The sequence below is a fragment of the Oryzias melastigma genome, linkage group LG17 (genome assembly GCF_002922805.2).
Source record: "Oryzias melastigma strain HK-1 linkage group LG17, ASM292280v2, whole genome shotgun sequence".
Taxonomy (NCBI): Eukaryota; Metazoa; Chordata; class Actinopteri; order Beloniformes; family Adrianichthyidae; genus Oryzias; species Oryzias melastigma.
Genome location: NC_050528.1, coordinates 18,121,336 through 18,138,123, shown reverse-complemented (window position 1 = coordinate 18,138,123; position 16,788 = coordinate 18,121,336). Strand labels below are relative to the sequence as shown.

The 16,788-nt window shown below is 37.1% G+C and overlaps 1 protein-coding gene across 3 annotated transcripts; it reads right to left on the bottom strand.

Annotated features, from left to right (window-relative positions):
• Positions 1-1,487: 1,487 nt before the first annotated feature.
• On the bottom strand, positions 1,488-15,142 carry LOC112147604 (cyclic AMP-responsive element-binding protein 3-like protein 3-A). 3 transcript variants are annotated; one of them, XM_024274123.2, is made up of 10 exons: positions 14,897-15,142; positions 14,598-14,690; positions 14,029-14,296; positions 11,286-11,416; positions 10,420-10,530; positions 10,113-10,219; positions 5,913-5,981; positions 4,223-4,307; positions 3,791-3,846; positions 1,488-3,709 (listed from the first exon to the last, which is right to left on the bottom strand). In XM_024274123.2, exons 1-10 carry the CDS (start codon positions 14,912-14,914, stop codon positions 3,628-3,630), a joined length of 1,020 nt encoding a protein of 339 aa, XP_024129891.1. In that variant the 5' UTR covers positions 14,915-15,142; the 3' UTR covers positions 1,488-3,627. The 3 variants fall into 3 exon arrangements, with proteins under 3 accessions (XP_024129891.1, XP_036072386.1, XP_024129889.1); XM_024274121.2 differs by having other exon boundaries at positions 1,495-3,709; positions 3,791-3,884; XM_036216493.1 differs by lacking the exon at positions 14,598-14,690 and having other exon boundaries at positions 1,491-3,709; positions 3,791-3,884.
• Between the last annotated feature and the right edge of the window lie 1,646 nt (positions 15,143-16,788).

The window sequence follows — 16,788 nt, the reverse complement described above, 5'->3', positions numbered from 1 at the left end:
AGTTGTCCCACTTAAAAAAATGTATGTAATGTTCATCATAGGTTTATTTCAACTCTGAAAGAAAGAATATATAAAAATCCAGGACATGACATTGTCTGATTTTTTAATGGTACAGAAAATCTAAAGCAAGAACGTCCTTCACGAACTACTTCCTTCTTCTTCTTCATGAAGTTCGTATCCTCTACCTGTGTTAATGTCACCTGTTTGACCTGGTTATCTGTTTAAAACTCAGTCAAACTGCAACCTCTCCACCAAGACCAAAGAGCTGTCGAAGGACACCAGGAACATGCTTGTTTACCTAAACAAGACTGGAATGAACCAATCGACAGAGTAATTATTAGAAAATTGAAGAAATACAAGATTACTGATAATCTTCCTCCACTTGGAGCTCCATGGAAGATCTCACCTGGTGAGGTACACATTATCTCGAGAACCGTGAGAAAGCAGTCCAGAACTACACGGTGAAGCTGGTCGATGATCTGAAGAGAACTGGGACCAAAACGAAGTCTATTAATAAAACATTGGCTTCAATTCCTGCAGAGCTCCCCACAAACCCCCCTGCTTAAGCCAGCACATGTCCAGACCCGTCTGAAGTTCTCCTGAAGCCATCTGGATGATCCAGAGGAGGATTGAGAGAATGCAAACTAAATGGACATCATATCAACTGTGAAGCACGGTGGTGGTCACATCATGCCTTTGCAGTGTAATTCCTGCAAAGGAGACAGGAAAACTAATCTTGAATTTTGGACAAAAACCTACTTCCATCTGTGAGAGATATGTGGATGAAACAGCTGGATCTTCCTGCCTGACAATGACGTCAAACATATTGTGAGGGCAACACAGGAGCTACTACTAGAAGGAGTGACTGTAACAGCATTTCAAGGGTCAGGGATGACCTAGCTACTCTGGACTTCAGTGTAATGGAGAATCAGAGGCTGCAAAACATCACAGCTCTTGAGAAGATCTGCATGGATGAATGGACCAAACAAAACAAAGAAAAAATAAAACAAATATTTATTTTCTGCACCATTATAAAATTAAATTATTTAAAAATACACAATGTGACTTCCTTTATTTGTTTTACTTTCTGTCTCTCACAGTTGAATAGTATCTATAATGAACAGAACAGATCTCTTTCTTCTTCAATCCGTCTCATCAGTCAGTGGCTGACAAATACTGTTTGTTCCACTGTGAGAACTTCTTCTCCTACAGAACCAACTGATCACCCGTCTCCTCTATTTGGGGAATTATGATCTTGGCTGTCTATGGATGGCAATTCATACTGAGTTAATGTGTAACTTTACCTACAAGGTTTATGGGGTTATCTTATAACCCTCCTACATCCACAGAAGAAACATAGCAGCTTTATGTTACTATTTTTCATTTAACTCCCATTTTAACACCTATTATTATTGTTTTTTGCAACAAATTTGTATTTTTACTAAAGTCTCTTAAAAATACTTTATTTTTTTGACGTTGCTAAAATATGAATCTGTTTTTTTAAGTGATGCTTGTCTTGTTGATGTTTATTTTTATATATAATGATTTACTATTTGTCAAATTGCTGAGCCACTTTATCTGCTGTTGGTGAGTACATCATCAAAAACAGTTAATACGCTTCAACAAAAAATTTTTATGTTGAACTTCAAAAGGATTTCCAAGATTGATATAAAAATCTTTTTATTACCTTGAAAGTCAATTGATAATGACATTTTTTCTTCATTCTGCCTCATTACATGTCAACAAAACATGTGTAAAAGTTTAACATGATTAAATCCTTTGTAAATGTTTCCTGAAAGTCGCAGTATGTGAATTCAGTAAAAGAAAGATCTATAATTTACAGAGCAAAACTCTATTTGGAGCACTGGTAATTTCTTTTCATGAAATCTCTTAATGCTTAATGTGAGTGGGCAACCTGCTGCTTCTGCAAATGCAAATGAACTCCATAAATGAAAAAGCTTTGCAAAAATTTTGACTGTTTTCTATCTGAGTTTTTTGTTGTTGTCATTTCTATCCTCAGACAGCAGCCTCTGCTAAAATCAAGCATGATTAAAATTCTGATTGGATGTCTACCTTTAGCTCCAACTCGCTCTGAATACACCAAAACCCTCTGCTTGAAGCTATCTGATCAATAATTCATTTCAGACTCTAAGCCAGAGTGCCTTGTGTATTTGTATTTTTGGTTCAGCTTTGCTGAAATTAGTGTTTCTTCAAATCGCTAAGTGCACCTTTGGAGCTTTCAGCTTGAGCTGCTGCACTTAGCGAGGCTTTGAACAAAAGCTAAACATCTAAAGTCTAAATTATTTCAACGCAAATGCACCTAAAACGTAACAAAAGATCGAATAAAAACCAAGTTCATCAGCATTTAAGTATTCAAAATTCAATCTCAATAAAATTTTATGATCGCCTCAGTTCGCCTGAATGTTTTAGCTTTCTTGCACAAATGTTGCTTAATTCCCTTCAGTGAACAGCCATGCTGCAAACTTTGCTTTGAATTCCAGAACATCTATTTTGCAAAATGTTGGACTGCTCCGAGCCGGTGTTCTGCAGGAAAAAGTGTCAGGCAGTGCATAAATTCTGAGGCTCACAATGCATAACTCTTCTTCGCTGCTGCACGTTCAGTAAAATACTTCAACCGCACATTTTCTGTGCAGAATTGCAAAGCCGTCAGGTTGCAGAGTGAACAGTGGAGGCACACAACTGCTTAGCCCTCTGAAATTTTCCCATTTAGAGCTGTCAGAATGTTTCAGCTCAAGCCGGCCTTGCAGAAAGCATCTGTTAGTGCACAAACTCACACGTTGACAAACGCGCATGGATGCTGATGATTCCAGAACTTGTATAGGCAGCAGGTCTTCTCAGCTGCCTTGATCATAGTTTTTCTCCAACTGTTCTAAGACAGAATTGGTTACAGGATTTTGAAATGCAGGAAATTTTTTGCCCTGCTTTATTTTGAGTCCTCCTCTGCTTGCTTTTGATACTGGCAGTGGTAAAAAGAAAGACTTTTCTGCATTCATTTTACCATGTATGACTTTTAAGAACTTGTTACCCTCATTTTAATTCAAATGTTTGTGTTTTATGTCAAGTTAGAAGTATTTGTGACATTTTTTTTCAGTCCATGTTGATTTTGAACCAAGAGAAATTTAGTTTTTTGCATTTATTGCAAATAAAAACAGTCATTTTTTCTACATTTCACTGAAATGCTCATTCTTATCATCATCAATAACACACATCCAAATACAGGACTGAACAGTCATTTGTGTTAATCTATGGACTGCAAAGTACCTGTGAAAGTAACACAACATTAAATGAAATAGTACGTAATCCAGTCTGTAAGATTTTTGTTTTCTCAAACCAAAAAGCGCCAGATACTGGAGAGGTGTCCTGATACTTTTAAAAGCATCAGACCAGAGAGATTGTGCTCTGGAGCACCAAAGAGTCTTTACAGGAAGCTGAGAAAGCCCTAAAATGCCTCCTTGGATGATGCACTTGCAAGCAAGCCTTTGCTACATCTTTTTCCTATAGTGAGACCAGTAATCATTCTCGTGGCTGTGATCCTGGTGGAGAGAGGAGGGGAGGGCTGCCGTAGAAGCCCAAGCCTCGATATTCTTCGCCAGGCTTCGCAGGGCTTCAAAGCCCCTGGAGATGGAGTGCACAAGACGAGGAGGGACACCTCCTTCCTCGCCAATGGACTGCAGGGAGCGAGACGGTGCTGAGAGGGAAAAGATGCAGTGGAGATGAGTGTGTGTTTGCAAGCATGAGTGCGTGATGAGAAGACAGTGTGCAAACAGACCTTTGGTTTGCATGTATTCTGCCTGGCTGCGCTGGCTGTAAAGGTCTGGATGAAGGCTGGAGGAGATGAACAGAGAGAAGGAGAGAAGCAAAACCTGGACACAAATATAGAGACGAGGATATAGAAAGTAGAGAAAACACAAATGAGAAGAGAAGGAAAAAAACTGAAAAAATGAAGAGGATTTTTTACTGCATGACCTACATTGTATTTTTCTACAAGGATGAGGGAAAGGTGCCGCGCAAACCCTCTTTTATATGATTCAAAAGAGAAAACAAGCACGGCATGAGTCACTGAAGAGGCCTGGGCATTGTTTAATAATGCAATTTAGTAGTTTAGCCCCCAATAAACCTCTACTGCTTTGCTTTCTTATTTTTAGTTGTTAGTGATAACTAACCCTGGGGGTGCAAACAGAGGTGGTAGTACGTTTCTCACCAGAACGCAGGTTCCTCTGCTTATTGTTCTGCTGGAGCTGTTAGGAATGAGAGCCTGTAGTCTGCTTAGCTGCTCCAGCAGAGCGCTGCAAAACAAAGACAGACAGAAACATGAAGGAGAATGGGAGAAACTTTCAAACACGGACCAGAAGATGAAACAAGGGCATCATTTTTTCAGAGCCTGTGAACTCTGGTAAACGAGGAAAAACAAGAGGAGCTAGAGGGAAAGATACTTTTTGGGGAATCTTTTACAAGATTTTCTTTGTTTCAGTTCACTGCGGCACAGTTAGAGAGTAGAAGTAACACAAGGACATTGCGACTCAAGAGAGTTGGCAACGACAGAAAATGCAGAAATGTGGTAAAACATTTGATTTTCAGTTAAAATAACACTAAAAACAATCAATTCAGGGTTAAACATTCTATGAGGGAGCGCCCGAGGCCGCGTGAACGCTGACTGACGTCACTGCCTGATATGATTCAACTCACATGTTACAAACAAGAAGAAAGATCCACAAACAACATCAATGCAAAAGAAAATAAAAGTAAAGCTCACCAATAAATGAAAGGACATCATTGGATGACCCAGATTTAAATGTTGCAGTGAGAGTGGGATTCTTTTTTAAAAACATGCTTTACCAGGGACATCTAAGATTTTCTAAATATCATCCATCCATTTAAATATCCCGTTTACCCCCATTTAGGGTCATGGGGTGACTTTCCTACTGTTGGGGAAAGGCGGGATACACCCTTAGCAAGTAACCATTAACATTATTTTCAAAAAAGCACAATTTACAACTTTATTTTTTGTGCAATGTTGACTTTTTTTAATATTATGTACAACTTTAGACTTATAAAAATGTAATTTATTCCTCATAATATTTAACTATTCTCGTACAATGTTGATTTTTTACTTATTTTATTATGTATCTTCTTACAATTTTACAACTTTATACAAAATATATATATATATATATTTATATATATACACACACAGTGTTCTCCCATGTTTCTTTATATGCGGTTTCCCATATTTGTGGATTTTATTTCCGTCACATGATTCTTCAGTTCGTCGCAAAATCTCAGACAACTCAAGACACTTGTATCAATATTTGTCGTCCGATGGAGAAGCTGCGTTCCCCTCAAATAAGGTGGGATTACTGTTTGTGTTTTTAGCGTTCTTATGGCATTTATCTTTAGTGGCCCTTCAGTGCAATTAAAAACAATGAAAAAGTTAAAACTATTTTTTTAAAGACTGCATTACATTTTAGAAAACAAAGAGCCACCCTATTTTTCTGATGATGGAGGACGTATATAAGGAAAATTAAGCTTAAAATTTCATTTCTGACTATTTTGTTATTCAAATTGTTGGGAATTAGGAGGGTATGCTAAAATGCCATTTGAAAAATATTATTTTTGGGATGTAAAAAATATACAATGTGTGGTCCACAAGCTCCCTGCTGCGCTAAAATTGAATGCAATGTATTCACTTCCAGACAAATAGATTTGTGTACGTCTATGCATCTGGCTCAAAGCTGTGCAGCTGGATAGCTTCAATATTGCTCACCATTTTTTTTTTTTAATTTACAGACTTTTTATGAGTTGTCAATTTCAGCTTTGTAAAAAAAAAAACAAAAGCTTCATCTGAAAATGTTTGGCAACATTGTTCAGACACAGTTTAATAGACAACTCACTTGTTGGTCTCCTCCAAATCCTGGATCTTTCTTTGTAGCTGGAGGTTGTGAGCACTACATGCAGACATCCTGCACAAAGAGAAGACGAGGAAACGTGTACAGTAGATGAAATACATTTTTAAATAAAAGCATCAAGCCTTATTATGTTTGGATGCTCCATTATTCCCCTTCGGCTAATATCCGTCTGCTGACTGTTATCAACCACTCCATTCAGTTTGTGTACGGTACCTGCCCCCCCTCCTCCTCTGGATTGTTTTTCTCCTGTTTGTCCTTTGTTTTCTTTTTGTCATCCTCCATTGTGGAGCTTGGCTGATAATGACTCTGTTTATGTGATCTGCTTGCAGCTCATTTAATTACCAGCAAATGCTTACTCTGCTCAATAGGAGAGACAATCTGAGCTCATTATGAAACTTTTGTTATTAAGAGGCAGCAGAACTCAAACTCGAATGAAATGTTAATGGCACACTATCGAGACTTTGATAAACACTTTTAAAAAAGTGCAGATAAGGTTTGTTCGATCTGAATCATGGCTTTGAGCACTTTTCTGCACAGATTGATAAAGCTTTTCTTGTGTCTAATAACTCTTATTTTTCTCTGCATTTTACATTGTTTCCCAAATGTCCTTTTGGTTTTGTTGACACGATTCTAAATCGGGGTGTGCTTCCATACAACCTGCATCCTCAGGAAACAAGTTGAAAAGTCTCAATGGTGCGATTTCTACAAATCCAACACATTTGGAGAGCAATGACGACTTCAAAGGGCTCAACAACCCCGGCGCACTGCACCACGCCTCATTGTTTGTGGAGGTGTGATGGAGGGAAGTGCCAACATGTAGGAGGCAAAAGGGATTTGCACATTTGGTGACAAATTTGCTGGCTTTTCTATGTACGGTTCACCGCCCGGAGACAGGGAAGGAGGAGGAAAACTGAAATGAACTTCATCTTGGCAAAACCTTCTGCCCCTGCAGAGCATCGTCTTGCATCATCTTTAGGCTTTGCTTGAGCTTTCCTGCAGCCTCCATGTGGAGCAATTTAGCCGCTCCGCTGTACCTCCTGCTGTCACACTTGAGTGCATCAGACCCAGAATGGGTAGCTTTCAGGTACCCTGCAGGGGTACTATTGGACCGGCGTCATGCTGGGTTGATCAGAAACAATGAAGATGTGTTGAATACTTAATCCAAACAGTCATGATCTTACAACTGCAATTAATGATCAAGCTACAGCTTTCTTTAGCAATAAATGCATTTGATGATTATGGCATAATCCTTCTTTTTACTACCCTCATATGAGACCAGATAGCTCAATACCTCCATTGTGCACGTTGTCTGCACTGTGGGAAAACTGGGATAATTTGTCTGTAGTACAAATTTAGAACAATCATGTCACAGTTTTTTCTGCTTAAATGCATAAGTAAAAAGAAAAAAAAACATACACCTTCATGACTCAGAAATGATTGTTTTTCAGTGCACCAGCAGTCGGGCAAACGGAATAACTTTAAATTAGTTGTAATTAGACTTATTTTTGCAGTTTTTATGATCTATCTAGACCAGGTTTTTTTTAGATTTACTGAAGTTTTTATAAAAAAAGAAAATTAAGCTTCCTGGTCAAAATCATCTTCCTTTAAGCTTTGAAAAAGGTGTATCAACAGGCAACAACATCTCTGTTGTGTTCAGAGAAATTTTGCATAGTGAGTGTAGGACAAAAGACCAGAAATAAGAGACCAGAAATAAGAGACAAATTTTGCTCTTATAATAGCAAACATAAAAATGCTTTTAAGATGGGGCTGTAACCATTGACTGTAATTGAGAACTGGACTGAGTCCTCTCCATGTCCCAACCAGGAAGTACTTACTGGCTCCAAGAAGTAAAAATCCTATAGACTTCTATAGAGAAATAATCAGCTTTTACTTATATATTTGTCAGAATAACAGTTCTTCATCTGCTACCTTTAAGATGTTCTTGCTAATCCTTATTTTTATGTAGTTTTTCTAAAATTACAAGTTACAAACAAACCAATCAGAGCCTCAGTAAAAGTATGAGGTGCCCAACATTCACAATTTCTGATTTTCAGGTTCTCCTGAGCCTGATCTCAAATGATATCAGTGTGGACTTCCAACAAGCTCACTCCTGACTGGTTAGTGTTCTCCATAGAGACGTTGACTCAGACCATTGACTGTATAAGAGAACTGGACCGCTAGACCGACTAAGTGTGTGTGTCACCACCCAAAGTAAATGGCTTACTTCAGGCTTTAACAAAATGAAGTAAATTAAATCATTAAATTATATTATAAATATATATATATATATATATATTTGCTATATGGATATCACCATGTGGGACCGTATGATGCCAGTAAGCAGAAACCACTCTCACTAATTAGGAGTAAGCTTGTTGGAAGGCCACACCCCTACTACACGAAAGCCGGCTCAGGAGAATCCATCAAAATCAATCAAACTTTTCGAATGTTAGATGCAAAACCACCTACTTTTATTGAGGCAACTGATTGGTCAGTTTATAGATGGAATAAACTTGCACTCCAAAGAATCATGAAAAAACTAGGATTAGCATAAATATGTTAAAAGGAAAAAGGTAGCAGAGCAAGAACGGCTATTCTGACAAATAGAATGACTGAGTAATAATAGCTGTTTATTTCTCGATGACAGTCTATGAGATGTCTTCTTGGAGTCAACGGGTACTTCTTATTTGGAACGTGAGATGGGAGGATTCACTTAGTCCAGTTCAGTCCAATCACTGCTTATTGACGTTTTGTGGTTCATAGATGGCGGCATGTTGCAAAAAAATGGCAACTGAATTCACTTAATTTGATTTAAACAGGAAGTAAGCCATTTTCCTTGATGATATCTAGGTGACGTCACACTCACTCAGTCCTGTTCTCTTATACAGTTAATGGATGTAACATATTATTCTGATGTTTACCCTCTTATATGGGTAAAGTTTTGCAAAAAGAGAAAATGTTTAAAAATATTGGCAATTTCTCTGTCAATAATCTTAATTTAATTATATTTATGGTGACTTCATTTTTTCGTGTTGTGACCACAGTTATTTAGCCCTAGTCATGGCATAAAAAAAGTTCCCTCAAATTAGAATTTTGTGGCCACAATATAGTATTTCCTGTGCACAAATAATTAGCATTTTGTGCACACAAATTAGAATATTGTAAGAGGAAATGAGGATATTTTGTGACATATTAGCATTTTGTGCAAACAAATGAGAATTTTGAAGGAGGAAATGAGGATATTTTGTGACATATTAGCATTTTGTGCAAACAAATGAGAATTTTGTAGGAGGAAATGAGGATATTTTGTGACAAATTAGCATTTTGTGCCCACAAATTAGAATTTTGTAGGAGGAAATGAGGATATTTTGTGACAAATTAGCATTTTTGTGCATACAAACTAGCATTTTGTGTCAGATAATGAGCAGTTTATGTCCACGAATTAGAGTTTTATGGGTTTAAATGTATATTTTGTGCACAAAAATTAGCATTCCGTGGCCACAAATGAGTGTTGTGTGCACACAAATTAGCATCTTGATGCAACAAGTCTTTTGTGTGCACAAAGTAGCATTTTTTGAGCACAAATTTATATTCTATGCACATAAATTATTACATTGTGAGGGCAAATGAGCATTTTGTGACTACAAATGAATGTTTTGTGTGTGCAGATTAGCATTTAGTGGTCACAAACACTAAACAGGAAGATTTTCACTGCATCATAAGAGAGAATAGATTCTTTCAGAATATAAGAGACATGTTTCAATAAATGAAAGGGTGTTAATGATAAATAAGTGACTTATCTTTGGCTAAAAGATAAGTAAATCTAAAATTAATTAGTTCATTTGTTTGTTTGTTTTTATTTATCTATGTATTTTCAGTCAGATCATCTATTAAATGTGATTCAGTTTGTTGATCAGTAACTACTTTTCTTCTTCGTTGTTCTCCAAAGTGTACTGTAAAGTTTTCTTTGAAGTATTAGCTTCTCTTTTAGGATCTTCTTGGTTTAATCAGGAATGACTGAAAAGAACTAAACACAAATGTATGCATTTGAAAATGCTGAGGCCAGGAACATTATATAATGTTTTATATAAATAACTGCAAATAAAAAAAATGGATGCCCTAAGGCCATATTACACCGAGATTAAGTCAAGCTGAACGAGAATCCTTACTGGAACTGGCTCATACCTTCCTTCCAGACTGTCAACATATTCCCTCTTCTTCTTCCGACTCTCCTGAGCTGAGCGCTTGTTGCGGATTTTCCGCCGGATCTTCTTCAAAATCCTTTCCTCAAACTTGCAGAGAGATGAAACACAAAAGGGAATAGGGACAACAAAGAGAGAAGAAGAAAGGTGTGAAACACAGGAAAAGCTTTTTTTTTTCTTTCATTTTTTTAATCCAACATGGGGTCTGGTTTGAAATGTAAAGATGTGTATCAGAAAATGAGTGCATCTGTGTGGAGACTGCCCCACATGCGTGTGCCAGCCTCCTGTACCTTGGATAGGGGAAGCTTGTTTGGTAAACGTACTCCTTCTTTGGCCAAAAGCTTCTTCTCATCCTCATTAAGAACAAGCTCCTGCAGGGAATGCTGGGGGATTCGGCGTACCTGTGAAACAATACTTCAGACCTCAAATGCATCTTTGATGGTGGGAAGTTCAGAGGAGGAACTTAAAGAAGGAAAAAGTTAAGTTAGGATTGAAAACGACAACAAAGAGGTCAAATAGATCAGTCAAGATCACCCATCTTGAATAAACTCTGTCAAAATAATGACATTTGTTATTTTTTATTTACAAAAACTCTATTTCAATAAACAATTAAGTAAAATACACATATTGAAAATTAGTACTGATCAAAATTGGGATACTTTATGTAATTTACTGCAACTGTCACAAATTTTTCTTCTGCTGTTAACTTAATCTCAAATGCTATTTTTTTATTTTAAAAAATAATATCAACCAAATACATTGTTTTTCATTTGAAAAAACTAACTAGTTTATAAAAATACCAACATTTATGGCAAAAAATGACTGTAAATTGGCTAGTTGGATTTCTCTAATGCAAATCAAGCTTTTTCCTTTATAGGACATTAAAAAAAATCAATTCAGAGATTGATGAATTACTTCGTTAAGGTAAGAAACTACTGTTAGAAAAATTCAGTTTTAAAACAATAGAAAAATTTGAAACTAAAATCTTTGATAACAGTAATAAACAGTAAAAGTAATGTAATGTGTGACCTTCACTGTGTCAAACCCGTTTCATTGAACTAAAAACATCATTTCAGAATGTATTCTTGCTAGTATTAGTGAGATTAAAAACAGAACAAAAGAGTTTACTAAATTAGGAGTCATTAACTCATCTTACTTTCTGCTCTAAGCTGGAAATGAGCAGGTCTTTCACTGTGAGGGCATGACTGGAAGGTAGGAGGGAGCTCTGGTCTTGGCTGAGGTAGTATGTAATTCCAAGCTCCTCATGGAGATCACCAGAGTCCCAGCCTGAAGAAAAATATCAAAGGAGAACAACAAATTACTTAAAACCCCACTAAACCCAATTTTCCTGTTATTTCTGCTTATGGAAAGAAAAAAAAACATCCAAAATCAAAAATCTTTTCAACCCAATTATACGTCATTATCCCAGGACGTGTTCAAAAAGGGACAAAAAACGATTTGGTTTCAATGATTCAGTCAAGCAGCATATTTGGTGCTGGTGGCAGGTGTTTATTTAGTTAGCACCAGTCGTTATTCCCCCAATGAGCTGGACCACAGAGAAAAGAGGAGCATGTGTGTGGACGGAGCTGAGAGGACGAGGACTGCCGCAGACACAAAAGACGTCCAAACAGCTGGGGACGTGAGGAAGAGGGAGGCAACAGATTGGCGAGGCGCAGAGATAACACAATTTGTCACAGTTTGAATTTGTCAGTGTTCACAAGCAACTTCTATCGCACAACAGGAGCAGAGACTCCGAGAAAATTATCCTCATCAGCGCCAAGGCTCTTATTTGTTCTCAAGATTTTACTCCTGCTGCTGACAAAAAAAAATACATAAATAAAAATATTTAAATAATAATGACAATGTCAAATGAGAGCTCAGATTGCAATCATTTTGTTGAGTTTTCCATTTTTCCTCTTCTGATTTTACTCCCTTTTATGTGTAAAGTTTTGCAAAAAGATAACGTATTTATAAATCTTGACAAGTTCTCTTTAACTGCAATTAATATAAGTTTTACTAGATTTATGGGATCTTCATTTTCTCCACATTTGACCACAGTTTATGAGCCTTAGTCATAACATGAAAAAAAACCTCAAATTAGCATTTTGTGGGCTCATTATAGTACTTTCTGTGCACAAATTAGCATTTTGTGGGCACAAGTTTATATTTTAAGCACACAATTTAAAATTTTGTGTCAACAACTAAATATTATGTGCACACAAGTTAGCATTTTCTGGGTGCAAATTAGCATTTTGTTGGAACAACTTTATATTTTGTGCACACAAACTAGCATATTGTGGCCACAAATTGGTATTTTCATTACACAAATTAGCATTTTAAGTCCACAAAAGGCTAATTTGTGCACACAAATTAGAATTTTAAGAGAACAAATTTGCATTTTCTTAGCACAAATAAGCATTTGGTGGACACAACCTTATATTTTGTGGACATGATAAAGAATATTGTGAAAACAAATTAGAATTTGTGCCAACAAGTTAGCAGAATACTAATTTGTGCCCACAAAAGGCAAACTTGTGCTCACAAAATACTAATTTATGCACACAAATTAGCATAATGTGAGCACACATTTATATTTTATGCACACAAAATGGAATATTGTGAAAACTAATTAGTATTTCGGTCACACAAATTAGCATTTTGTGGCCTCAAGATGTTAATTTGTGTGAAAAAAAAAATACTAATTTGTGCATAGAGATTAGCATACATGCATTTTTCACTCAAATTAGCATTTTGTGGTGCTAAATTAGTATTTTGTGCAGACAAATTAGTAGTAGGAATTGAAGAAACTAAAATAAAAATTTTATATGCATGAATAGTAATTTGTGCACACAAAATGCAAACTGTGCCCTCAAATTGCTAATAAAATGCACAAAAATACTCATTTGTGGCTTCAAATGATTGATTTTAGAGAAGATTTTTGTTGTCGTGTCCAGAACTCAGGTTGCATAAAAGAACAAAATATATTTTAGAGCATGTTTAAAACATCTTGAGTTGAGCAAAATGATGCAATGTGCTCAATTCTGTTCACTGTTCGGTGCAAGAGAGTGAAGGAGAGTCCAGAAGGCAATCTTTTTAATATCAGCCCCCTCTTTTGTCTTTCTAGCACACACACACCGCCACCACCACACACACCAACCTTCACTGTCACCTCACTCTTTAGCCTGGCTTCAGTATATCCTCCCACTGCTCTGATTGCATCTTCCCAAAATATGATTTTCTATTTTGGTTCATCAGATATTCCAAAATGCAATTTCTGATGACATTATTTGATGAGGAACTGCATGAAGGAGGCAGTCTGGGGGAGCTGTTTTTCGAGAGATGGGTGGCAAATTGAAGGAAACGACGGAAGTCGTCTCTTACGAAGGAGTTTTGGGGAGGCCACAAACAGCCAAGTTTCAGAGCATGTCATCACCAACACATCGGAACTTAATGCTTAACTCCTTTAAAGAGTTTGCATTTGATGGAAAAACACCTCAGGAGGACATTAAAAGAAAAGATTGTCCTCCTCTGTGTTGTGTTTGACGTCCTTGTGTTGTTTCAGATTTGGTTCATTCTGATTCTTCCTGGCTGTGTGGAGATCAGTCAGCACAACAATGTGTCATCATTATAATAAAAGCAGGAGTGACATTTGCACCGCATTCATGTTTCCAAATTGGGACAAAAGTTTCTTCTTTGAAAGCGTCTGGGTCAAAGGTGCAATTAATTATTTCTAACATGAAAAATTCCACAAATTCATAATATGCGTCAATGCCTTTTTTTTTTGGTCATTTCGTCTTTGTTACCCTTGAACGCTGACCTTGCTGTCTGCTGCGTCTCTCAGTGGCTGCAGTGGAGTTTGCCACATACAAAATTGATGTGTTTTCTTATTCTAGTGGTACCTAGATCGATGGTAACATCAGACTTCCTTTCGTTTATGGGTGGCTGGCTTTCTGAAGATGGAGGCTGATGGAACGGGAGCGTGTCAAAGGCTGGGGAAGCTGCGCAGGAAACTTGATGGGGGCTGGGAGAGGAATCCGTCAGGGGGTCTTCGTTAATGCTACTGTCAGTGATGCAGGGCGACCATGGGGGGGATCCAGGTGAAGTGGAGGGGTCGTGCAGCAGAGTGTCTAGGAAGTCATCAGCCGCACTTTTTTGAGGACTTTGGATCTGTGAGAGAAAAAGAGGAGGATTTATGCATATCTATGCATGAAGCATCTGCTGCTGCTCGCTGCTCCTGGACTGTTAATCAGATCATTATTTTGTCAGACACAAAACAGGCACATAAACATACCAGCAGCTTAATTAAACTGTAAATGAAATGATAAAACCAAATGATGCTTGGTCAGGCCTGACCTCAGCTCGCCACCACTTTTCTGCTAATGATATTACATCAGTCTGAGGTTACGATCATGCTGTCCCTGGAGTAGCTGTACACAAGCAAACGGTGCCAAATGATTATGGGACGTACTTCATTAATTGTCATTGTCCACGGATGATCGTCACGGAAACGGTCTGATTCTACCGTGTTCCTGAGCAGCTCAAAGATGTCCATTCCTTCAACCTGAAATAATGAGTTTAAAATAAATATATAAAAGGAAAAAAAAAGCGTAGCTTGTTATTTTTTAAAACAGATTTTCAACCTTTGTGATCATTTTCAAAAATAGAAGTCAATTGCTCAGGCATTTTTCTCTTAAAATCAGTATCACATCATTCACTCTTTTTCTCACCTCTGGTTTACCACACACACACAACAACGATGGCTCTTACCCTGTCAGTTAACGCCATTATTCTGACATTAAAGCTGATGATGATGAAACTTTGGTGAAACTATCCCACAAGCATGAAAGCACCACAGACAACCAGATCAATGCACTCTTCATGTGGCGTCAGCGTACCGGAGAAACGAATGAGTCTGTTTCAAGGGACAAAGTGTAAATGTCATATCATGCTGCAGCATTCCCAAACCCAGCTTATCACTGTCCAATCCAGAGTTAAGCTGACAGCTGGGAGAGCCAATTGGCCCGAACTGAGAGCTCACAGATGGATTAATTAGTCAAAGTTAGTCAGAGGTAGTTTAGACTGACCTTTGGTGTCACTGTGACAGACAGTAGTTACTTGCTTACGTGCTTTCACATTCATTTTTGTCAGACAGGCTTCATTTAATGCAATCTTTTACAGCTCTCAAGGGCGCAATATGGAGTCAAACTCATTACTCTGCTTATTACTGTGGGTTGGATGAAATAGCAGCAGAGCATCATAAAAACTTAACAGGATTTAGGACAAAATTCTTTTTGGGGGAATAATTTGAGAGTAAAAGAGATTAAACTGGTTTGTTAAAGACAATCAGTGATATTCTTTTGTTTGACGTTGATTGATTTGATTATATCCGTTCCGCCAGATCATTTTATTTTATTGTTATCTTGTTGTAGTTAACTTGCACTGGTAGCATATTGAAGCAAAATTAAGATTATAAAAGCTGAGAAGTCAGTTAAACGACCTATGGCTTTATGTTTGGAACACAGTGTGTTAAATCATTTTCATTTTTTACTTTAACATTTAATTTATTTCTAACTTGTATGATTTTGAAAAAATATATTTTTATAGAGAGTAACATATTGAAAGTTACTTAAGGTTTAAGTCGATTTATTTTTAGGTTTTTATTCATATTTATGTTAAAAAGTTACGTTTTTTAAAGTAAAAAAATGTTGTTTTAGTGTGTTCAATAAATGTTTATTGTGTCCGTCCCATGATGTAAACTGCGTTTTGGATTTTGGTCCCAGTGTGCGACAGAGTTTGACACCCCTGCTTTAAGGTTATAAAAATCATTTAAAGCTATTTTTACCACTAATATTATTTGGCTTATGATGTATTGTGTTTGGTATCATATAAAACAAACTCAGGTTTTGTTTTTTCCCCAATTTAATCATCTTTTGGTGTATTGTAAAAGCATTTCCAGTGGTCTTTTAATTATGATTTTTCTGTATTTAGCCATTTAAAAAAAAAAAAAAACGATGTAGTTTTCCAGGAAATAGTTTCCTGTGCTCATTTCCCATCATCCCCTTGATTCCACTGGCTAAGTTTACAACCCCTTACAACCCCAACATTTGTGGTAAAACAAAAATGAAGGATCTATTTGTTTCCATCAGAGTGGAGCAGAGCAGATAGCTCGTGGCCTGCTGATTACAACTACAAGCTTTTTTTTTTTTTAATTGCGTGATTCACCAATTTTTAAAGGAATAAATACTCCAATTTTTTTTTCTTTATATATGTCTTCCATCATGAGAATCACACTGCAAGAACATGTTAAAAACACCAAAAACATGTTATTCATTGGAGTGGGTCTTTAAGTCCTAGAAGTCCTGCTTGAGTGTGACTCCACTGGAGTCTGTTATCATTTGGGGACAGAACACAAACTCTGAGACTCTGGTACAGTCACACCTTCGAATTTGTCACAATGTCCTCCAGAGAAACAACAGGAAGAGCAGAACCAGCCTTGGAGCTGTGAAACCGTGAGCACCCATCTTGGTGCGGAAACTTGTGACCGTTTTTGTAAAACTGTAATTGTCAGTTCGCGGTGTGTTTGGAAGAAAAATGGTCTCAGAACTGTAATTCTGAAACTGAAACGCAAATGAAAAATACCTGCTGTGCCTCCAAACCAA

Bases quoted from the DNA above. Each gene is read 5' to 3' on its own strand.
- LOC112147604 (XM_024274121.2), bottom strand. The intron at 11,417-14,028 runs GTACCACTAGAA...ATTTTTCTTCAG, and splicing joins TGATGTTACCATCGATCTAG to GCTGGGACTCTGGTGATCTC. The intron at 3,885-4,222 runs GTGAGAAACGTA...ATTTGTGTCCAG, and splicing joins GCAGAGGAACCTGCGTTCTG to GTTTTGCTTCTCTCCTTCTC.